Source organism: Zonotrichia leucophrys, chromosome 4A (genome assembly GCF_028769735.1).
Source record: "Zonotrichia leucophrys gambelii isolate GWCS_2022_RI chromosome 4A, RI_Zleu_2.0, whole genome shotgun sequence".
NCBI lineage: Eukaryota > Metazoa > Chordata > Aves > Passeriformes > Passerellidae > Zonotrichia > Zonotrichia leucophrys.
In genome coordinates this window covers 989,022-1,012,463 of record NC_088174.1, presented here as the reverse complement: position 1 = coordinate 1,012,463, position 23,442 = coordinate 989,022, and the positions used below count along the sequence as shown (strand labels likewise).

Sequence of the window (23,442 nt, the reverse complement as noted above, 5' to 3'; positions counted from 1 at the left end):
TTCAATCCTGGTGCTGCTGCTGTTGTTTTCCCCGTGTTTTTTACTCCCTGATGTCTGTTCTTTGCACAGGTCCTCTGCCCCCAAGCCCCAGTCTGGATACCTCATCAGGTGGGTATGGAGTGGGAGAGATCTGGGCTGCAGGGGGAGGAGAGCTGGACCAGGAGCAGAAAATGTTCCATCAGCTGGGAGCATCCCAGTGCTCAGGGCCAGGAGCCAGCCCTGTTGTTTCACTGCTGCTTTGAACTTGGCTCCAAACATTTCCCATTTTATGTGAGATGTCCCTTCCCTCCGCAGGGGGGTGTTCACCAGGACCATCGATAAAAGCTCCTCCACGCCGGATCCTTCAGCTGCCAGCCCAGCACAGAAAAAGTACGAGGGTGTCCCCTGTGCCCTCCCTCCATTCAGCAGCATTCCCTGCAAACAGAGTGGGATATCTGGGGCTCTGCTGTTGTTCCCCTCCCTGTGGAGCTCCCCTGGGGAAGGGGATGGGGAGGGATGGGAAGGTCACATTGCCAGATGTGCTTTGTGTCCCCCCAGCACTGCCCTGAAGGGACAGAGCCGCTCCCCCTCCGGATACAGGATGACCACGGAGGACTACAAGAAACTGTGAGTGGGCAAAGGGAGCAGCTCCTCCTGTCCCTGCTCAGTGGGAGCCCCAGGAATGGCCCTGGAGCTTCCAGAGCTTCCACTGGAAATGCCAGTGGTTCCCAGGGCATTTCTTTGTGGGCCAGGAGGTGCTGCTTGAACTGACAGCAGGCAGGAATGGAGGGTGCAGCCTGGGAACTGGGTTTGGAGCTTTCCTGAAGCCTGGAGAAAGGCAGGGCAGCACTCTGGGCATTTCCTGCCCTGGTTTTTGTGTCCCAGAGCGTGGCTCTGATCCAAAATGGGGTTGGGGCCTCTGGGCTAGGGACAAAAGTCCTTCAGGGACCTGTGCACCCCTATGGAAAATACAGGTGTCTGACTCAATGCCTTGGATTCACTTCTGTTTGGCTCATGCTGCCTCTGCCCCAGCCCCAGCAGCAATTCCTGACCCTGGCTCTCCCTTCCCTCCCTCCCAGAGCTCCGTACAACGTCCGGCAGAAATCCGTGGATGGGGAGGAGGAGGATGTGCCTTTCTCTCCGGATGAGCACAAGAAGAGGTGAGGCCTGGAGGTGCCCCCGTGTTCCTGCAGGGACAGTGACAAGCTCTGTTCCATCCTGGAGGGTTGGTGGACCCAGGCACAGCTCAGGGCCGGGTGCAATCCAAGGATAATCCCAGCTCTCCCTGCTCCGAGCCCCGCTCTGCCCACGGGCCACCGCGCTCCCAACAAAACGTAATTAAATCCTGACGTGATGCAGCCTGACAGCACAGCCCAGTTACCCAGGCAGCTGGGAGGGCTCTGGCATCCCTGGGCTGCCTGGTGGCCACGGGGAAGATGGAGAGGCACAAACAGGCAGGAGGGAGGAGCCCAGCTCCCCACACTGCGGGTGTGCCAGAGCTGGGATCACTCCAGGACTGGCACCCAGGGCAGCTCCAGGCTGGGCTGTCCTTCCTACCAGGAATAGGAGCAGAGAATCATCCCGGGATGGTTTGGGTGGAAGAGACCTCAAAGCTCATCCACTGCCACCCCTGCCATGGGCAGGGACCCCTCCCACTGTCCCAGGCTGCTCCCAGCCTTGTACAGCCTGGGCTTGGGCACTGCCAGGGATCCAGGGGCACAGGACAGGCACAGGAACAGGTCTGGTCTCTCTGGCTTCAGCCTCGTTGCTCTTGATGGAGTTTCTGATGCCCCTTTTCCTCAGGCACAAATCTTGTATGAAGGAAAACTTGGTCATTGTCCCCTGGGGTCCAACCACTAAAGAGCTGGAGGGGAACTTTGGATAAGGGATGGAGGGACAGGACACAGGGAATTTCTGACTCCCCACTGCCAGAGGGCAGGGATGGATGGGATATTGGGATGGAATTGTTCCCTGTGAGGGTGGGCAGACCCTGGCACAGGGTGCCCAGAGCAGCTGTGGCTGCCCCTGGATCCCTGCCAGTGATCCCTTCTCCCTTGGTACACGTGGTAGTACCCAGATCAGTGCAGACACTCCATGGAGTGTCAGGCACAGAACCCATGTCCGTTTGTCTGTCCATAGAATCAAGTATTGCAACAATCCATGTCTGCAATGGATGGTCCAGGCCTGGCACAGCTGCCCAGGGCAGTGGTGGAGTCCCCATCCCTGGCAGTGTTCAAAAAACCTATGGCTGTGGCACTTGAGGATGTGGGTTGTGGCGACCATGGTGGTGGTGCTGGCTCATGGTCGGACTGCGTGACTTTAAAGGATGATTGGATGATTATTTCCAGCCTTAACCATTCCACGATTCCATGAAATCTGCTCCCCAGAGCGCAGGAGCTCGCTCAGGGTTAGCCCAGCCTGCAGTGGTTGCTCCCTGCCCCTCCAAGGCTCCAGGCAGGGAGCAGCAGCGTGAGCAGGCTCTGAGCCCTGCCCTGCCCTGTCCCCCTCCAGGACCGAGGCTGCCAACAGCGTCCTGCGGCGCTCAGCCGGCCGCGAGCGCGCCTACGTCCTGTCCGCTGCCAAGAAGAGCAACGGGTGAGTGCAGGGCTGGGAGGGGAACAGGAGCCAGGGAAGGGCAGCTGGAGATGAGGGAGCCTCTCCAACACAGCAGCCAAGCACAGGCCACAAGGGCTCCAAGGGCTGGAGCTCCTTCCGTACAAGGGAAGAGCTGGGAATGTTCACCTGGAGAAGGGAAGGGTCCAGGTGCTCTTCCAGGGCCTGAAGGGGCTCCAGGAGAGCTGCAGAGGGACTGGGGACAAGGATGGAGGGACAGGACACAGGGAATGGCTCCCAGTGCCAGAGGGCAGGGATGGATGGGATATTGGGAATTGGGAATTGTTCCCTGGCAGGGTGGGCAGGCCCTGGCACAGGGTGCCCACCCTGGATCCCTGGCAGTGCCCAAGGCCAGGCTGGACATTGGGACACCCTGGGACAGTGGGAGGTGTCCCTGCCATGGCAGGGATGGGGCTGGAAAATCTTGAAGGTCCTTCCAGCCCAAACCTTTCCATGATTCCATGGTATCTGCAGGATTCTGCAGCACTGGGAAATCCTCCAAGTATTCCTTATTGAGAGGGATGAAACTTCCAGAAAAGAAAATCCAGGGGAGTCCCTAATTCCCATTTTCAGGCTCAGTCCTTCAGCTGCTCTCTGCAGTTTTGTTGCATTATTTCATTGGTGTCACACCCCTGGTTGGGGCCAGCTTTGCCCAGAGGTGTGACAGGACCTTGCACAGCTGGGGCAGGGTTTGGGGGGCTCTGCCCCTGCCCAGGGAGCGTCTTTCCTTCCAATCCTTTAACTGCTCCTTAACCCTTCCTCCACAGCAGCCCAACCCAGGAATTCCCACCCCTGTTTGCCAAGAGGTAGGTGCTGCACCTCGGGGAGCACTGCTGGGGCTGGGTGCTTGTACCAGGCTGGGACAGCAGATCCCAGCAGTTTCACAGCAGAGGAAGAACAAACCCTTGAAAAAGGATGCTGGGGGTTGGATCTCACTGCTTTTTTGGGATAAACAGTGTTGGAAAAAACGGGAATGCAATCCTGATGGTGCTTTGGGTTACGGACAGCCTGAAATGGGGAGACTCAGGCACAGCCTCCCTGCTGCAGGCAGCCAGGACAATGCTCCTCAGCATCTCCCTCCTGGAGCTGTCTGTGGGACAGGAAACGTGCCCAGGGCTCCCTCTGGTATCACTGCCACTGTTGGTAATGTGGGGATGGGACTGTTTTTGAGCTAAGAACAACTTACTGCTCAGATAAACATCATTCTCAGAGGCTGGGAGACTTTAAAAAAGTCAGTCATAGCTCAAGAGTAGCCACAAGTTCCTTGTTACAAGACAATACAGAACTTTCTAATCTAATGAACAGATGTTACAAGGGTTAGTTTGCTTTTCTAACTTCCCATTTTTATTTAATTTTGCTGCACTGCAGATAATTTTGTCTAATGGCTTCTGTCTCACATGCCCACATATGCTTCTGTTATAACATCTAAATTCTTAGCTTACTCTGTACAATTACACCCCTACACTATAAACCCTTCACCATCTTACCAATGCAGTTTCTCACTTACTTAAGGCATATTCTCACTTACAACTATAAAAACATAAGTTTATAGCTGTTCTGTGTATTGTATTTTTACATCAATCCAAGCTTCTCCCAAGGCTGCAGGTCAAACCCTTCAGTGTCTCTGAAGTTTCTGTTTTTCCAATTCCCACACTCTGGAATCCAAGAACTCAGCTGATGTGGAAAAATCCCCCTGGCCTGGCTGCATTCTGCCCCTTGGGGTGCTCTGCGGGAGCACAGGGAGCAGCAGCAAAAACCTGCTCAGGAAACAGGGAAAAACAGGGATAAACTGCCTGGAAAGCTACAGAAAAGAGGGAATGATGTGCCATTTGTCTCTTTCTCTCTGTGGAAAGAATCGAGATAGAAGAGGAGGAAGGACAGCAGAGGAGGAGTCCGACCGTGCCGGGTTCATCCAGGGTTGCTCCGGAGAGCAGCAGGTACTCATTGCTCAGGGTGGCATCTCTTGTTCCAGCCTTTGCCAGCTCTGGGGACAACTGCTTTTATCAGCTGTCCAAACACAACCAAAAATGGGGAGCTTGCAGAGGAAACCTCCCAGGAAACACTGGGGATAGAAACAGCTCCAGCTGGGATAAATGGGGAAAATCAGTTTCTAAACCTGAGCAGAAAGGCAGATGTGAGTGACAGCAGTGCCACAGAGCACAGGGACACTGCTCAGGGAGCAGCACCGGAGCTGTGGGCACAAAGCAGCATTTGAGCATGGGAGAAGCTCCTACAATTCATCTGGAATAATGTTTTGTTGATTTATCATTTTGTTCTCTTTTTTTCTTTTTTGTCAGTGCTAATGGGCTAAGAAAAACCAGCCCTGGGTCTTCCTGGGATGAGCCAAAGGCAGCAGCAGCCTCTCCCTCCAGGTAGGAGCTCCAGCACAGCCAGGATGGGTGGCACAGAAGGTCAGAGACCTCTGTGGGCTCCACTCTGGGAAAGGGGAGGAACCAAATCCATCTTTCCATGGGAAGCCTTTCCTGGATGCAGACAGCTCTTGATAAAGGTTTTATGGCTGAAACCCATGGCAGGATCTGACAATATCCTGATGGAAGGGCTCAAAACCCAAAAGGAAAAAACCCAAATGTAGAATCCTGGGCTGGTTTGGGTTGCAAAGACTTTAAAGCCCATCCATTCCCACCCCTAGGGGCAGGGACACCTTCCACTGTCCCAGGTTGCTCCAAGCCCCATCCAGCTGAACCTTTTCCTGCCAAACAGGTGTAAGGGAATAATTTTTAGCTGTTTTCCAAGGTTTTTGACTGAATCCATGCCTGGTGTATAAAAAAGGTGGAATAGTTCTCACTGCAATCAGCACTTTGTCTGCTGCCCTTGTCCTGGTGCTTTTTCTGTAGAAAGTGGAAATTCCTGGCAAAATCTGTGCTTTTAATTTAAATTTGCTTTGGAGGAGATGACTTGCCAGTGAATGGATTGAGAAGAGTGATGATTCATTCCCATAAGGAACACTCCAGTGCAGGGTGGATTTGCTGCAGCTGGAGCTGGTTTGATCAGGAATGACAATTTTGTCCTTTGTCCTCTCCTGCAGCCCCAAACCAGGCAGCAGGAGCCAAACATCCCCATCCCTGAGTGACACCCTGGGGACAATCTCCACTTCTGCTGAAATCAGGTGGGTCTGGAGGCCCTGCAGGATCCCGAGGGCAGGGTGGGGAATTTGGCTCTGCCTGGGGGGATTCCCTGGAGACACAAAATCCTCCAGGACATGGCCACCTGTCCATCCATCCATCCCACCTGTCCACATGTCCATCCATCCCACATGTCCATTCATCCATGTCCCCCTGTCCATCCATGTCCACCATGGCCACCTGTCCATCCATCCCGCCTGTCCACCTGTCCATCCATCCCACATGTCCATTCACCCATGTCCATCCATCCACATAGTCCATTCCACCCGTCCACCTGTCCATCCATCCCACCTGTCCATCCATCCCGCCTGTCCACCTGTTGATCCATCCCACATGCCCATTCACCCATGTCCATCCATCCATCCATCCATGTCCACCTATCCATCCATGTCCACCTGTCCATCCATGTCTACCTGTCCATCCATCCCATGTGTCCATCTGTTCATCCATCCATGTCCATCCGTCCATGTCCATCTGTCCATCCATCTCCATCCATCTCCAACACACCCAACATACCTGTCCATCCTCCTTGTCCATCCATCTTTGTCCACCTGTCCATCCATCCATGTCCATCTGTCCATCCATCTGTGTCCATCCATCTCCAACACACCCAACACACCTGTCCATCCATCAATGTCCATCTTTCCATCCCACCTGTCCATCCATCCATGTCCGTCCATCCCTGTCCACCTGTCCACCCATCCATCTCCATCCATCTCAAACGCACTTGTCCATCCATTCATGTCCATCTTTCTCTGTCCATCCTCCATGTCCATCCATCCATGTCCACCTGTCCATCCATCATGTCCATGTGCCCATCCCACCTGTCCAGCTGTCCATCCATCCATGTCCATGTGTTCATGGAGCTGCACAGACCAGCAAACACCACACAGGGAACTCCAGGGAAGGGGCAGAAGCATCTGGAAGGAAACATTCCCAGATGGAAGCCAGGGTGTGAATGCTGGCAATTGGGATCCAGACCTGCAGCCCTTTCTGTGCAGCTCCTCTGGCTCCCCCTGCCTCACGCTCCTGCTGTTTTCCCTGCAGGAATGGTGAGGACAGGCAGGCCCTGAGTGGGAAATTCTCCTTGGAAACGGTGTCCCAGGCTGGAGATGGGTAAGGACTGTGCTGCTGAGCTGGGTTTGCTGGGGAGCAGCAGCTCCTGCTCCTGGTGTCCCCCAGCCCGGGCTGGGCTGCACTCCCAGAGCAGCATCTGCTGGCAAAGCTGAGCCTGGCAGAGATCCCCTCCCTTCCCTCTCTGCTCTGGGGTTCTCCCCTCCCTGCATTTCCCTTTATTTTGCTGCTCCCTTTGCCTCTGCTGCCATTCCCTGGGGCTGTCCCTCCTCCCAGGGCTGTGCTGGTCCTTGCTGCCTGCTGCTCTTGGGCCATGGTTCCATCATCCATGACCCGCAGTCAAACCCACTGATGCAGAGATTTAACCCCAGGAATGCAGCCCTGCCCATCCTGATGGAGAGATTTAACCCTATTTCATTCCCAAACCAAATATCAGCAGATTTCTTTAGGATGATACATTACAAATGCTGACAAGTCTCATTTTCACTGGAATTTTCCTGTTTTTCTAGTGACAAAGCTCTGAAGGAAAAGCCTGAGAGGTTCCCATGGGATGAAGGGGCCCCCAAAGCCACCAGGGCTCCCACAAATGGAAGGTAGAGTCACTGTGGGATCCCTGACTTGGGCACTGCACAATCCATAAACTGCTGTTCTGGAGCTCCCTGGAATCCTGGAATGGATATTTACTGGTGGAAAACAGATTCCACATGGGCTTTGTAGAACTGGTCTCTCCTCCAGGAAATCAGGGGAAAGTCACTGCAGAACATTCCTCAAGCTGTGTCTCTCTTTTCCAGTTTTGCTGAGCACACAGAAGCCAAGAATGGGCTTTACCCACCAGAGTAAGTGGAAAATTCAGTTTTTCTCCTTCATTTTAGAGCTGAGGGGAGGTTCTCCTGCCCTGGGACTGCCCTGTGGATGAGCTCTGGGAGCAGCCCTTGCAGAGGAGGGTGGGCCTGACCCAGCAGCTCAAAGGGCCCTGGCTCTTCCAGCTGCTTTCCTCACATGAGGATGAGTGTGTTGGATGTGGGGCTCAGCCCTTCAGGAAATTCCCAGGGCTAAGCAGGAGGGAGGGAAAGATGCTCCACTGGAGCCAGGAAAGCCTGGTGGTGGGTATTTTTTCTTCTTGGTGTTCTCCTCTTGCTGAGCTTCCTGCTGGACCACCCAACCCTCTTCTCCCTCAGGTCCAGCTCTGGTTCCTGGCACTCTCCTGGGGATGCTCCGGAGCTGCTCCGTCCCTCTGAGCCCTCCCAGGGGGACACCAGGTGTGACACAGGGCCTGGGAATGGCACCCTCTGCTTCCAGGGGCACCTGGGCTGGGAATAAGCAACTTGTCCAAGTTAGAATCCAAACTGGGCAACAAAGCAACTGGGAAAGGAAAATCCTGTGTGGGCAAACAGTGGGAGCAGCATCTTCCTGTTCACTGTGACACAACTTCTTCCCAGAGAAGCAGACTGGGAATTCAGGGGAATTTCCTCTGGAAAGGGTGGTCAGGGCTTGGCAGAGAATGCCCAGGGAGGTCTGGAGTCCCCATCCCTGGAGGTGTCCAGGGAAGGACTGGAGGTGGCACTCAGTGCTCTGTGGGTGGGGCACAGGTTGGACTCGATGATCCCAGAGGGGTTTTCCACCCCTGGGATGCTGGGAGCAGATCCAGCAGCTTTAGCACTGCCTTTAGTGCCTCCATCCCACAGGATTTGAGAGTCTTTGCTCCCCTGACATTGCCAGGGGTGCATGGTCAGGGAGGAATTGCTGCTGTTGCTGCTTCCCTCCCTTGTCCATTACTTTGGGATTCATTTCCCTGTATTGGCCCCACAAAGGCATTGAGGTGAGCAGGTTTCAGTGCCAGGTTGGGCTTGGAGCACCCTGGGATAGTGGAAGGTGTCCCAGCCCATGGCAGAGAGTGGGACTGGGTGAGCTTTAAGGTCCTTCCAAGCCAAACCTTTCCATGATTCCTGGATTCTGTGAAATGAATTCATCCCCCTGAGCTGAGGAGAAGAGGATCCCACGGCCTGGAGCTGCTGCTGGTGATGAAGGAATGTCCTCCCCAAAGTGACTCCTGTTGTGCTTTGTCCAGGTGCTTCATCCTGGGACAGGACAGGAAATTCCTGTAGGGAGATGTGTAGGAATTTAATCCCAGTAACCACCTCAGTTCCACCACCAGCCTCTCCTCCTCTTGGATAGGATTGAAAATGGGTTTTTCTGAGGGAAAATCAGTTCTCTGAGACAATACTTTCCTGTTTCCTGGGCTGATACAAAGTGCAGTGTTGCTGTTCCATACAAATCCCCTGGAAATTTTGGAAGCTCTGAATTCCCTGGTTTTTTGCCAGGTCATCCTTGCAGCCTGATGTCCCTTTTCATCCCACTGAGAGAACCCCTGTGCACATTGAGAACACAGAGTATTCCTTTAAAAGGTAAGACTAGGGTGAGTTTAGTGGGTGTAGGAACAATCCTGAGCATTAAGGGAAAGCTGAATGGGCAGGCACAGAAAGAGGCTCCTTCTCCTGCTTTTTTCCCAAGGATGGAAACTGAGGTTTAAATAAACCAAGAGCTTTGTGTTATATCTCCTTTGAGCAGTCCAGATTTTTCTTCCTCTTGTGCTCTCAGTGGGGTTCAGTCACTCCCTTTCAATTCCCTGATAATGCAGGATGCTGCAGCAGCAGCTGGAGCATGGGCACATGGGCTGTCCTAGAGAAAACCCCAGTGCCCAGTGCTACCTTTCACCTGGCACAATGCTGGCCTGGTGAGCAGAGCAGTGCCAGGTGCCAGTTTTTAGGGATGTGATGGGTGCTGCTCTGCTTTCCAGCTCTGTCCTGGGCTATGAGGAGAGGAGCAGCTCCACAAATCCTGAGGGTCCATCCCACCACCAGCCCTACTGGGATGAGACAAGGTGAGGACTGGGGGGACTGGGGTTGGGGATCTGGGATGTCTGGAGTTGGTGATCTGGGATGTTTGGGGTTGGTGATCTGGGATGTTTGGGGTTGGTGATCTGGGATGTTTGGGGTTGGTGATTTGGGATGTTGGGGTTGGTGATTTGGGATGTTTGGGATTGGTGATTTGCAGTGTCTGGGGTTGGTGATTTGGGGTGGCTGGGGTTATTGATCTGGGATCTTTGGGGTTGGTGATCTGAGATGTGTAGCCTTGGTGATCTGGGGTGTTTGGGGCTGGTGATCTGGGGTGTCTGGGGTTGGTGATTTGGGATGTTTGGGGTTGGTGATCTGGGGTGTTGGGGGTTGGTGATTTGGGATGTTTGGGGTTGGTCATCTGGAATGTTTGGGGTGGGTGATCCGGGAGTATGGGGTTGGTGATTTGGGATATCTGGGGTTGGTGATCTGGGTTGTCTAGCCTTGGTGATCTGGGGTGTTTGGGGTTGGTGATCCAGGATGTCTGGGGTTGGTGACCTGGGTGTCTGGGGTTGGTGGTTTGGGATGTCTGGGGTTGGTGATCTGGGGTATCTAGCCTTGGTGATCTGGGATGTTTGGGGTTGGTGATCTGGGATGTCTAGGGTTGGTGATCTGGAATGTTTGGAATAGCTCTGGCCAAACTGGCTCCTGCTCCTCTCCAGGGAATGGGTTTCTGCCCATCCCAGCATGGATTTTCCCAACCCTGGATCTCTGGTTTAGGTTTCTGGACTCAGTCAGCCTCGCTGAGAGGGGCCAAGGAGCTCCTGGCCATGAGAGCCCCCCAGAGCCCCCCAGGCTGAAGGATGCCACTGAGCCCAGCAGGGCTGGGTAAGGAATGGGATATTCCCCCTGCCTTCTGTGGGATGAGGGGTCATTCCTTGGGCATCTCCCCCCTGCTGATAAATACCCTCCCAGGTTCTCCTCCTCACAGAGTCATGGAATTGTTAAGGTTGGAAAAGACCTCTCAGATCAAGGCCAAGCATCAGCCAGCACCATCACCACATTCAGCACTAACCCATGGCCTCCATGACACACCCACACATTTCCTGAACATTTCCAGGAAATGACATCCCTTTCCATGAAGAAATGGAAATTACAACCCTTTCCATGAAGAAATTAAAATGACATCCCTTTCCATGAAGAAATGGAAGTTTACAACCCTTTCCATGAAGAAATTTTCCCCAATATCCAGCCTAAACCTCCTCTAGTGCAACTTGGGGCCTGCCGATGCCTGATTCTAGTGCTGCTTCTATTGGATGAACCTTTTACCATGGTTTTATAGGAAAACCTGGGAGAAAAGATCCTTCTTAGCTAGAGCCTTCAAACCCTGTCCAGCTGGACTGCCAGGAGTGCCTTCCTAGACTTGGGATTTGGGAGCAGAGGGTGTCTAGGGAGAGACAATAAGCAATAAAATTTGGCATTGAGCTCCATAGTAATGCTGGGTCTGGTTTTGAACTTCCCCAGTCAGGGCTGGGTGTCCACATGGGAGGACTTTATGGGTTGATTTCCTTTCTTTTGTCCATATTTTCCACCTAAACTGGAAGAACTGAGGCTCTCGGTTAAACTGGGCTCCCTCCCAGGTGTGTCAGTGAGAACACCTGGGGTCAGAGGGTGAGCAGAGTGTTCTTCTCCCCAGGTCTGAGCTGCACTCCCAGGACACTGCTGGGAGCAGGGACAGGGAGCTGGCACTGTCATCCTGTGTGCAGAGTGAGGAGAGCACTGCAAGAAGGCAAGAGTGATAATGGGGCTGCCTTTCCTGGTGGGAGGAATTTGCTGCAGGGGGCTCTGGAGGAGGCACTAAAGGTGCTGTGGTTGGGGTCCTTCCTTTCAGCCCTGCTTCTTTAGAGGTCTGGATTTTCCATCTGTTTTTTTTTTTTTTTTCACATCACTTTGGGTTATTTGAGGACTTGGGTTAGTGCTGGGTGGTTGGATTTGATGATCTTGGAGGGCTTTTCCAACCTAAACAATTCTGTGATTCCATGATTCTATCTGGCACATTTCCATGCAGGGATATTGCAGTTTTTATTTTTCCCTTGAGGCAGGAGATCCTCCAGGGGCTGCATCTCCATCCCACAGGAATTCTGTGCTCAGGGTGCTTGCACAGCCCATAAAGGTCTCATGTCTTGGCAGGTCCAGCTCTGTTCCTGGAGGAAGCAGCATCCCAGCTCCAGAGATTCCACGTGCAACCGAGTCTGAGCCCCGCAGGGACAGGTACAGAGCCAGGGCACCAGGACATCCCTCACACACCTCCAGCTCTCCTTCCTGGCCTGCCCAAGGCATCCAAATGCTCATTTCCTGGCCTAGGGGATTCAGGAACCAATGCAGGCTCTGCCAGTGCCACCTTTCCCTGTGGAAGGAGCACAGCCCTGCAGGGACCTCCCACAGGAATTGTTGCATTCAACATCAGAAGGACCTGGAGCTGCTGGAGAGAGCCCAAAGGAGGCCACAGAGCCCCTCTGGAGCTGGGCTGGGAGAGCTGGGGGTGCTCACCTGGACAGGAGCAGCTCCAGGGAGAGCTCAGAGCCCTGCCAGGGCCTGAAGGGGCTCCAGGAGAGCTGCAGAGGGACTGGGGACAAGGATGGAGGGACAGGACACAGGGAATGGCTCCCACTGCCAGAGGGCAGGGATGGATGGGAGATTGGGAATTGGGAATTGTTCCCTGGCAGGGTGGGCAGGCCCTGGCACAGGTGCCCACCCTGGATCCCTGGCAGTGCCCAAGGCCAGGCTGGACATTGGGACACCCTGGGACAGTGGGAGGTGTCCCTGCCATGGCAGGGGTGGCACTGGGTGGGATTTAATGTCCCTTTTAACCCAAACCATTCTGGAATCCCCTGATCCTGTGGTTCTGTTAACACCACGGTGCCCCATTTCTCCCTGTTCCCTTAGGAATGGGCAGGATCCACCCTCAGCACACCCTGAACACCAGTGGGAGCTCTCCTTGGCTTTATGGTCAGACTGGTTTTCATTCTCCAGCAGGTCAGAATTCAGCTCTCAGGAGGGTGTTGGCAGTGCCCACGAGCCCCAGCCCCCCGTGCCCCTGTTCCAGGAGCGCCAATCCTTCGGGGGCTCCGTGCCCAGCCACAGGATCCCAGGCTATGTGGACAGCCAGGCGTTCAGCACCAGGAGGTGAGGGTTTGGGGAGGGAGTTTGGGGGTGAAGGGTTTAGGATGCAGAGACAGGGAAAGCTGCTGGCATGGGACACTTTCCACTGTCCCAGGCTGCTCCAAGCCCCATCCAGCCTGGCCTTGGACACTTCCAGGGATGGAGCAGCCACAGCTCCTCCAGACAATCCGTTTGGGAATGCTTTGGCTTTGCTCAGGTGTTGGGCTTGAAGCCTGCTGTCCCTGTGGAGCACAGACCTGGCACAGGGGCAGAGCATGGGGGAGTGCATGATGGAACCATGGAGTCCTCATGGCTGGGAGAGGCCTCTGTGGTCATCAGCTGTGTCCCATGGTCACCACCAAGCCATAGCCTCAAGTGCCACATCCACACATTTTCTGGCACTTTCAGGGACGAGGATTGCACACTGTGCCAGGGCTTGGCAGTGCCAGAACCTGGCAGTGAGTGTGAGCCCAGTGTGGGATCCAGAGATTCCCACTGTGCCAGAACCTGGCAGTGACTGAGCCCAGTGTGGGGACCCAGAGATTCCCACTGTGCCAGAACCTGGCAGTGAGTGTGAGCCCAGTGTGAGATCCAGAGATTCCCACTGTGCCAGAACCTGGCAGTGAGTGTGAGCCCAGTGTGAGATCCAGAGATTCCCACTGTGCCAGAACCTGGCAGTGACTGAGCCCAGTGTGGGGACCCAGAGATTCCCTCTGTGCCAGAACCTGGCAGTGACTGAGCCCAGTGTGGGGACCCAGAGATTCCCTCTGTGCCAGAACCTGGCAGTGAGTGTGAGCCCAGTGTGAGATCCAGAGATTCCCACTGTGCCAGAACCTGGCAGTGACTGAGCCCAGTGTGGGGACTCAGAGATTCCCACTGCCTGCCTGTGTGCTCAGGGCTTTGTGTCGCCCAGCAGGCCCAGCCCAGATCCCAAAGGGAATGTTTATTCTGGGAGCAGCAGCCCCAGGAGCAGCTGGTATGACAGTGCCAGGGGGCTCGGGGACTTCAGCCCCCCTGCAGGACGGTGAGTGCAGGGCTGGGATCCCTTCCCCAGCCAGGGACCTCCCCCTGCCACTCCCCTCAGTGTCCGTTTGTCCTCAGTGTCCCCCTGTCCTGATCCATTGCTCATTCCCTGGCTGTCAGCAGGGGTGGGATGTGCCCTGGGAGGGGTCAGTGCCCAGCAGGGAGATTCCAGCCCTGATCCCACCCTCTGTGAGGATCCCTCAGGTGCCCAAACTGAGCTTGAGACTGTTGCCCTTCCTCTCCCCAGCCATGACTCCTTTCCCAGAGATCCCACCATGTCCATGTCCCAGAGAAGCCACAGGGTGCCGTTCTACATGGACAGCTTAAACTCTAACAGCTCCAGGTAAATGGGGAGTCACGAGGGAAATTCCCCAGGAATTTATGACATTGGAGCCAGCAGGCAGAGCCAAGAGCTGAGAGAGGGAGGATTGGTTTCCAGGGAGTGGATGTGTGATCAGACCAGCTCTTAAAGCATTCCTAGCTAAAGCTGCCTAGCAGAGTGTCTGAGATACATCCAGAAAAATCCCTGGAGATTTTTCACTGTGTGGGAGGCCAGAAGAGAGGGACAGGAGAATGGGGAGCTGGTTCCTGGCCAGGAACTGGCCTTTGCTACAGGAAAACAGAGATCACAGCAAAGAGAGAGGGCCACTGTCCCCAGAATGTCAATGGTTAAATGCCAGAACTGCTCCCAGAACCAGGCTGTTGGAAGGGGCAGGAGGTATCCAGTATGGAATCCCATCATCCTGGGCCCCTCCTGGCAGTCCCTCCTGGCAGTGCCAGCCCACCCATGTGCTGTCAGGTGCTCCATGCAGCCCCCAGTGCCAGGCAGAGGGATCTGTCACAAGGAGGGGTTGTGGGGGTGAAGGGGAGGCACAAGATCCTTGGATTGGCTCAGCCTCACTCCAGTCTCATTGCTGAGGGGATGGGCAGAGCTGTTTTCCACAGTTTTGTTGCATTCTTCCTTCAAATTACTGAGCTGGGGACAGTCCCATTGGCCCTGGGAAGGTTCCCATCTCCTGCAGTTCCTCCTGTGCCCTTTCTCCCCCTGGCTGCTCCCAGTCAGGCTCCACTCACTCAGCCCATCCTCATTGGAAGATCCAATGAGATCTTCTGCCTCACCCTACAAGTGAGACATCCCCAAATCCCTTCTCCAGGACAGGATCTCTGTCCTGCGGCAGCTGTAGAAGGAGAAAGGGGTTGGTTTGGTCCATGACAAGGTCTGGCCAAGGGCTGTGCTGTCCATCTGCCCTCCCAGCAGTGGCAGCCGCTCTCCTGGTGGCCAGTTTGGATCCTGCCATGGCTCACAGAGTTTTCCCTCTCTCCACAGGCTCCTCTCCAGCTCCAGTGAGAGGCTCTGCAGCTCCCACCACAGCTCTGGGTACCAGCCTGACTCCAGCTCTGCCGGGTAAACAATTGAGGAGGGCACAATCCCCTCACTGCAGGGTGGGGCCATCCTGCCTGGGAGGAATTGCAGCGTTGGCACCTGGCTGGTGCCACCCACTGTGCCCAGCAGGGTCAGGGCAGTGATTGTCCCCCTGCTGGGCACTGCTGAGGTCCCACTTGGAATCCAGGGGACAAGGCAGACCCTGAGGGGCTGGAGCATATCCAGGAGCTGGGGAAGGGGATTGGAGCCCCAGGAATGTCTGAGGGAGCTGGGAAGGGGCTCAGCCTGGAGCAAAGGAGGCTCAGGGAGCCCTTGTGGCTCTGCAAACTCCTGACAGGAGGGGACAGCCAGAGGGATCAGGCTCTGTTCCCAGGGAACAAGGACAGGAGCAGAGGGAATGGCCCCAGGCTGGGCCAGGGGAAGTGGAGGCTGGTGGTGGAAGTGTCCAGAAAATGTGTGGATGTGACACTTGGGAACAGGGTTTGGTGGTGACCATGATGGTGGCACTATTTGATGGTTGTATTTGATGATGTTAAAGGTCTTTTTCGACATTAATGATTCCATGATGTAGAAAGAGCCCATGCTCAGTTTAAGGGAAAAAAAGAGATTTCTTTCCTTAGCCATGACAGGTCTTAGTGTAAGAAGGGAGGATTAATCCCAGCTTTTAGGCAGCAGTGGAAATGCACCATGGAAAAAGGCTGATTAATCCCTGTCAGGGCTGCAGGCTGAGGGTGGGGGGCACAGGGCTCCCCTCGGCCTGCACAGAGCTGCATCAGGGGGGAATTCTGGAGCTGGGATGGGAAAAAGGAGGAATATGCAAGGGAGATAAAAATATCCCCAACAAGCAGCAGCAGTTTACCCTGGCTGGAAACACTGGAGCTATTGCAGAGGCAGAGCAGCCCCGGGAGCAGCGCTGTGCCACAGGGCTCGGCGGCACCCGGGAGCTCTCCCGTGCCCATTGTGCCCATTGTGTGCCTAATCCTGACGGGAGCTGCGAAAGACTTATCCCTCAAACCCATAACGGGATGAAAGGGTTACATTATCCATCCCATTCTTTCCAATTAACTCGATTTGTTTTGGTGGGGTAATTAGAGGAGTTGGTATTTAGCAACAACGCTCGACACGCAGGATTTATTGCAGAACAACAGCATCCTGCTCGCTGCGAGCCTCCCCGCACGCGTTCCGTGTCCGGGGCACACAGCCCAGCCCCGGCCGCGCTTTTCTCATGCAAATGCTTCCCGTCTTCCCAGCAGAGGGATCCTCTTTGTCAAGGAGTACGTGAACACCGGCGGCTTTGCAGCCTCGCCGCGCCACGGCAGGTAGGGAGCGCTGGGGACAGCTGGGGACAGTCACTGCCCGGTGTCACTGCCCGGTGTCACTGCCGGGTGTCACTGCCAGGTGTCACTGCCAGGTGTCACTGCCCGGTGTCACTGCCGGGTGTCACTGCCATGTGTCACACCCGTGTGTCACTGCCCGGTGTCACTGCCGGGTGTCACTGCCCGGTGTCACAGCCGGGTGTCACACCCGTGTGTCACTGCCCGGTGTCACTGCCCGGTGTCACTGCCGGGTGTCACTGCCCGGTGTCACAGCCTGGTGTCACACCCAGGTGTCACTGCTGTGTGTCACTGCCAGGTGTCTCTGCCATGTGTCACACCCATGTGTCACTGCCAGGTGTCACTGCCAGGTGTCACTGCCAGGTGTCACTGCCAGGTGTCACACCCATGTGTCACTGCGGTGTGTGACTGCCATGTGTCACACCCAGGTGTCACTGCCCAGTGTCACAGCCGTGTGTCACTGCCCGGTGTCACTGCCAGGTGTGACTGCCCGGTGTCACAGCCCGGTGTCACTGCTGGGTATCACTGCTAGGTGTGACTGCCGGGTGTCACTGCCAGGTGTCACAGTCCGGTGTCACTGCCAGGTGTGACTGCCCGGTGTCACACCCATGTATCACTGCCAGGTGTCACAGCCGTGTGTCACTGCCCGGTGTCACAGCCTGGTGTCACACCCAGGTGTCACTGCTGTGTGTCACTGCCAGGTGTCTCTGCCATGTGTCACACCCATGTGTCACAGCCCGGTGTCACTGCTGGGTGTCACAGCCTGGTGTCACACCCAGGTGTCACTGCTGTGTGTCACTGCCAGGTGTCTCTGCCCGGTGTCACTGCCAGGTGTGACTGCCCGGTGTCACAGCCAGGTGTCACACCCAGGTGTCACTGCTGTGTGTCACTGCCAGGTGTCACAGCCATGTGTCACTGCCGTGTGTGACAGCCCGGTGTCACTGCCAGGTGTCACAGCCAGGTGTCACTGCCCAGTGTCACACCCAGGTGTCACTGCTGTGTGTCACAGCCATGTGTCACAGCCGTGTGTCGCTGCCAGGTGTCACACCCAGGTGTCACACCCAGGTGTCACAGCCAGGTGTCACACCAGGTGTCACACCGTTGTGCAGAGCACTGGCTGTGCCGCCCCGCACATCCCACCGGAGGGAGCAGCTGGAGCTGACCAGCCCGGGGGTTACTCGGAGGGGAGGTTCTGCTCTGTGGGTCCTGCCCTCTCCTCCCGCTGTGCTGGTGCCAGCAGTGTCCCCACTGCTCCCAGGGGACAGGCCAGCTCCTCCTGGGGTGGCTTGGTCTCTGAGGTGGGTGAAAACATCACACTGCAGGTTTGGCACTGGGAGGCTTCACCATGCACCTGTAAAAAATGACTGGAAGGCATGAGGAGAATGTGGAGGGTGAGGGCTCTCACTGGAAAAAACTTCATTATATGAGTTTAAAAAGTTAAATTGTACCATTTTCAAGCTTAAGTCTTCAGTGCTCAAGTGAAGCTGCTCCAGACTGGCCCCAGGTGACAAGAGCAGGGTTTGGCCCCATGCACATCCCTCACAGGGATGTGGCACCAGTTCACACCAGTTTGAGGCTCCCTGCAGGCATTTTCCTCCCTCAGCGCTCTGCTGGCATCCCTGGGGGAGCTGGTTACACTCCCACACCTCCAGCCTGTCCCAGAGCTCAGCAAAGCTGATCATAGATAAGGCAAAGATGCAGGAAACTCAGGCAGAGAGGGAAGGGAACACTCAGCTGGATGAGGGGTGAACCAGGGATGTGCTCCGTGCCTTTTCCTGCACAATAGTGCAGGATTTGGAGTTTTGGCACTGAAAAGCTGCTATTTGTAGGGGCCAGATGCAAACATGAGGGCCCTTGTGAGACCAGGGGAGTTTTGTCCTCTCTGGGAGGGCACTTGGAGGACCTTCTCCCCAAGGAACAGGTAGCCAGGATATTCCAAGCCATTGGATTACGATTCTATCTGAAATTCTCTTCCCACATATCACTGCCAAGTGCTGATATTTGCCTCCTTCCTTCCCCGGTGGCAGCCTTGTGGATCTGAGTGACCTGGAGAGAAGCAGCTACAGCCACCACAGTTACCTGTCCAGTGCTCCCCTGCACAGGTAGGACAGGGTGGGGCTGCCCTGGGCAGGTTCATCAAATTCTCAATCAGAAATGATTGTAAGGTTTGCTTTTTGAGAACACTGGGGTGTGTTTGTGGAACAGCAGCACAGTAAATGGAAATACAGTGACATGGACACCACGGCCACCAAGGTGACAGAGGGATGGAGCACCTCTCCTGTGAGGAAAGGCTGAGAGAACTGGGGTTGTGCAGCCTGGAGCTGAGAGGCTTTGTGGTAACCTAATTGTGGCCTTCCAGTGCCTGAAGGGAGCCTGCAAGAAAAATGGAAAGGGATTATTTCCAAGGGCCTGGAGGGACAGGGCAAAAGGGAATGCCTTCTCACTGACTGAAGGAAGGGTTAGATGGGATATTGGGAAGAAATTCTCCTTTGGGAGGGTGGGCAGGCCCTGGCACAGGGTGCTCAGAGAAGCTGGGGCTGCCCCTGGATCCCTGGCAGTGCCCAAGGCCAGACTGGACAGGGCTTGGAGCCCCCTGGGATAGTGGAAGGTGTCCCTGCCCATGGCAGGGGGTGAAACTGGGTGAGCTTTAAGGTTCCTTCCAATCCAAACCATTCCATGATTCCACAACTGTAGGATTCTGAGATCTGTTCTGCCCCACTGCCCCACTGTCAGGAAAATGAACCCACAAACACCAGAGGCTGACGTCCTAAAAAGTTGACAGAGGAGTCCTTTGGCTTCATTCCAATAAAGGGAGAGGCCATGGGGCATTCCCTGGGATCTCTCAATTTTTGGAGGATGCAGCCTTCTTTTTATCCCTATTTCCAGCCACATTTCCCTTCTCTCTTTCCCCATTTCTGAGAGATTGAGATTGAGAGATTCCGACTCCCCAGAACACCTGATCCCTGCCCTGCTGTGGGGCACCCCTGGGACAGCACAGTCCCTGTTCTGTCACTCCTGTGGGGGCAGGCTGCTCATGGACAGCAGTGCTGATGCCTGGGATGAACCCCTGGCACCAGTGCTGGCACAGAGCATCCCAGAAGCATCCCCTGCCCTGTTCTTGCCAGGTCCAGCGAGCCCCTGTGCAGCTACTGCAGCCGGGAGATCCGAGACTGCCCCAAGATCATCATCGAGCACCTGAACATCCACTGCCACGAGTACTGCTTCAGGGTAAGCCCCAGAGCCTGCCTGCCTGCTGGGAATGGCAGGGCTGGGAGCAGGGATCTTCCTGAAAGTCCCATCCCCAGCCTTTCAGAGGGATACACATGGGGTGTGCCAAATCCTTACCTCACACTGGGACAAAAACAGTCAGGCAGTCACAGGTGTCCCCGGGAGGTTGTCAGGTCCTTGAATAAATGTTAGAACAAGGAGAATTCTTTATTATTGGCAGCATCCTCAGAACACCCTCATGTCCTTGTCCCGCTGTCCTTGGGGCAGACTCGCTGCTTTGTGCTCTTTGTGCTCCAGTGGAGGTGGCTGAATCCTCAAACCCTGCAGGGTTTCCAAGGAAAGTGTGTGGGGACGTGGGGAGGGTGGGAGGAGGAGGGATGGGGAGTGTGGGAGGAACAGACCTGCAGGGACATTTGGCTGTTGTAGGAAAATGCAGCCTCAAAGGTTGCATCCTCACCTTTTAATAAATTGTGCAGACCCTCTGTCCCCTCCCTTCTGCTGTTCCTGCGTGGGGTTTTGCCCATTGCCCAACCTCCTTGTTTTCCCTTTGGCAGTGTGGAATTTGCCACAAAGCAATGGGAGATCTCCTGGATAAAATATTCATCCACCGGGACATTGTGCACTGTGACAAGTGCTACGAGAAGCTCTTCTAGGTGCGTTTCCGGGGCCCCTTTCCAGAGAGCACGCCCCGGGGTGAGAGCTCAGGGTTCACTGGGGAAGGGCATTTAACCCTCGCCTTGCCAGGGTGGCCAGGCAGGGATCCTCGTGGGCTGTTCCGTGGGAAGCAGTGACCTTGCTGCAGCATTAGCTGGGAACTCACTCGCGCTGTCCCGGGGGTGGTGGTTGGAGCCAGAATGTCGGTGACAAACAGGCTGCGGTGGCTTCCCGGGGCTGACAGGCAGAGCTGGCTGGAGTGATGACAGAAATGCCCCTCAGAGGTGGAGCGTCCCCACGGAACGCAGCTAAAGGTTCCTCGCTGTGTCCTGGGCTGACCCCGCGCGGGGACTGCGGGCGGCTCGGAGCTGTGACACTCCCCTGACAGGGACACAGCTCCTCCTTTAGCAAAGATCCTTTGCGGGGAAAACCTTCGGGTAGAGTTGTACATTCCAACACATCGACAGGAGCGGGTTGGACACGGTTTGGTGTTGTCAGACTATCTGGAAGGAGCAGGAGGTGCCATGGCAGCGACCAGAGCTGCCGTGTGGGGCTGGGAGACCTCGTGTGCTCCCGGTGCCTCCCGGCACAGATCAGGAGGAGGAGCGGGGAACGGGGCTCCTGCCTCGCTGCTCCCCGTACCTGCTGACGGGATGTGACTGCTCAGGTGCCCCGCCGCCCTCCAGGGCCGCGTTCCCGGCGGGATCAGCCCGTGCCCAGCCGCTCTTTGTGTGCTTGCAGGGCCCTGCGGAGCTGGGAACGCCCGGGAATTCCGCAGCTCTGACCGGCTGAGATTGCACAGCTCCCGCTTCCCTCGAGCTCTCCTCCCTCTCGCTGCCCCGTGGCCGTGGAGGAGTTCAGCACCTGCTGGTTGATGCTGTCACCTGCACCAGACAGAAGTGATGGGAACGAGATAAGGCAGCCTCCTCCTCAGAGATAAGGTTTTCCAGAGGTGCTGAGCCCCTCCCAGCCTGGCTTTAGCTGCATGAAGATCCCGAGTGCTCCCGGAATCAGCTCCTCAGGTTTATCCCAGCTAATTGCCACGATCTCTCCTGATGATATTTGTATTCCTTTCCCCTGTGCAGCCAGGCTGTGCGAGCTGGCACAGACACTGGGAGCCTTAAACACTAAATGTGGATTCTTGGGAGGGTTTGAATTTAGTCCTTAGCAAAAGCCTATTTCTGCATCTTTCACCCCCAAATTCAGCCTAGAAATAGCTTCTGCCTGATTTCCATTTGCTTTCTCCGGGATTCCAGGAGCACTTGCAAACCCTATTCTAATGGTGTGTCAGCTTTAATTCCCCTTCCTGCCTCTTCCCTGAGGATGCTGCAGCAGCACTTGTGGCTGCTGCCTGCTTGGGGAGATAACAGTGTCCTTCCCTGGGCTCTGAGGGCAGGTGTCCTGTGCCACAGCAGGGCATCTCCACTCCCTCTCCTGACAAAGAGCTCTGCTCAGCTGAAATCCCACTTTCCCCCTCACCAGGGCTTTGCCCAAACCTCTCATTGCTGTAGGTTACTCACAGCCCAGATGCTCAATAACATTGAACTTCCAGCAGATGCTGCACTCAGTAAAATCAGAATTGTATCATTTTAGCCCTTAACTTAGAGCTGAGAGGTTGGGAATGCTGAATACTGAAACCTGAAGCTCAAGTGTCCTAAAAGTGTCCAGACTTATTGTTTCCTCAAGACTTACTGTTTCCTCATGGGAAACATTAGGAATCGTGGAACTACAGAACCCCAGAATGCTTTGGGCTGGAAGGAGTTGAAGTTCATCTATTTTAAAGTTGATGCCTGGGACACATTCCACTGTCCCAGGTTGCCCCAAGCTCCGTCCAGCCTGGCCTTGGACGCTTCCAGGGCTCCAGGGGCAGCCACAGCTGCTCTGGGCAACCAGGGCTTCCCCATCCTCACAGCCAAGAACTGCTGAAAACCAAACTTCCCCTAAAATCCTGTGATTACCTGGGGAAAAGGAACCCTGATCCCCCATGTGAATTTTTGTTTGTTTGAGAGCAGCTGAGGGAGCTGGGAAAGGGGCTCAGCAGGAAGAAAAAGAGGTTAAGAAGGGACTTTCTGGCTCTGCACAACTCCTTGACAGGAGGGGATTTTCCCCCTTAAAGACATGTATCACCTAAAGGGAACCTGCAGCTATTATAAAAATGTTATGCTTTATAATTTGTATTGGTCTGAGCTTTGAAGAATTGCTGACCCCATGAATAAAAAACAAATGAATTATTCAAAGAGGTGAATCTTCCTGGTATTTGTGGAGAGGGGTCATCTGCACACAGATTTTTCCTACATGATGGATGAGGTGCATTTTCTTTAACAAAAAGATCTTACTTCTCTTGGGATTCTGCTGCTTGTGGGGACAAATCTTGACCAGATTATTTCACATGAAATGAAATAAATAAAGGGCATGAAATGTGCTGGTGGAGACTGAGCAGAGGTGGAGGCAAACCCATGCCGGCACTACAGCTCCCATGGTGGCACAGGCACCTCTGCTTTTGGAAATCCCATCTTCTGCACAGACCAAACATCTCCAGAGCATCTGAAAATTAACAGAGTGACAAAATTAAAATTAACACTAGCCCAGCTGACACCAGGACAGACCTTGAGCAGTGTCAGTGCTGGATGTGGTGTTCAGGCCAAGTGGTACAAAAACGAGATTCTGCTCATAGCACATGGCCTTGGTGACTGCCAAACATCCAACGCTTCTTATCAGGAGGTGCCAGAGGCTGTGTGTGGGTCCACCAGGCACATCTGGGAGGAGGATGTCAAAGAATGCTGCTAGTTTTATTGTTCCTTGATAAAACTGTCCTGAAGAGACATTACACGCACCAAAGCTTTGGGGGATCCCAGCTAAGCTGTATTTTATGCATTTTTCTGGATCACATGCACAGGGAGAGACCCTTTCCCCCTTCACTCATCCCTTCCCTATTCAGCCCTTTCCCCCTCATTTGCTCCTCTTCCCCTCTGCCTTCCCCTCTTCCCTCACTTCATTTTTTTGCCTCCATCCCT

General features: G+C 54.9%; 1 protein-coding gene across 5 annotated transcripts in view; it reads left to right on the top strand.

The window, feature by feature from the left end:
• ZNF185 (zinc finger protein 185 with LIM domain) overlaps positions 1 to 22,658 on the top strand; it is a 32,214-nt gene extending 9,556 nt beyond the window's left edge. Inside the window, exons 5-31 of one of the 5 annotated variants that reach the window (XM_064712973.1) lie at positions 70 to 108; positions 295 to 369; positions 538 to 606; positions 1,059 to 1,139; positions 2,491 to 2,574; positions 3,363 to 3,398; positions 4,446 to 4,529; positions 4,890 to 4,964; positions 5,639 to 5,719; positions 6,783 to 6,851; positions 7,319 to 7,402; positions 7,601 to 7,645; positions 7,988 to 8,068; positions 9,131 to 9,214; positions 9,607 to 9,690; positions 10,424 to 10,531; positions 11,340 to 11,432; positions 11,834 to 11,914; positions 12,677 to 12,829; positions 13,719 to 13,829; positions 14,076 to 14,171; positions 15,156 to 15,233; positions 16,463 to 16,531; positions 18,574 to 18,648; positions 19,672 to 19,774; positions 20,329 to 20,427; positions 21,170 to 22,658. In XM_064712973.1, coding sequence (XP_064569043.1) covers positions 70 to 108; positions 295 to 369; positions 538 to 606; positions 1,059 to 1,139; positions 2,491 to 2,574; positions 3,363 to 3,398; positions 4,446 to 4,529; positions 4,890 to 4,964; positions 5,639 to 5,719; positions 6,783 to 6,851; positions 7,319 to 7,402; positions 7,601 to 7,645; positions 7,988 to 8,068; positions 9,131 to 9,214; positions 9,607 to 9,690; positions 10,424 to 10,531; positions 11,340 to 11,432; positions 11,834 to 11,914; positions 12,677 to 12,829; positions 13,719 to 13,829; positions 14,076 to 14,171; positions 15,156 to 15,233; positions 16,463 to 16,531; positions 18,574 to 18,648; positions 19,672 to 19,774; positions 20,329 to 20,427 — 2,137 coding nt within the window. In that variant the 3' untranslated portion in view covers positions 21,170 to 22,658. Of the gene's footprint in view, positions 1 to 69; positions 109 to 294; positions 370 to 537; positions 607 to 1,058; positions 1,140 to 2,490; positions 2,575 to 3,359; positions 3,399 to 4,445; positions 4,530 to 4,889; positions 4,965 to 5,638; positions 5,720 to 6,782; positions 6,852 to 7,318; positions 7,403 to 7,600; positions 7,646 to 7,987; positions 8,069 to 9,130; positions 9,215 to 9,606; positions 9,691 to 10,423; positions 10,532 to 11,339; positions 11,433 to 11,833; positions 11,915 to 12,676; positions 12,830 to 13,718; positions 13,830 to 14,075; positions 14,172 to 15,155; positions 15,234 to 16,462; positions 16,532 to 18,573; positions 18,649 to 19,671; positions 19,775 to 20,328; positions 20,428 to 21,169 lie in introns of all 5 variants that reach the window. The other 4 variants (XM_064712972.1, XM_064712971.1, XM_064712974.1 and 1 more) reach the window with 4 other exon arrangements.
• Positions 22,659 to 23,442: the final 784 nt, after the last annotated feature.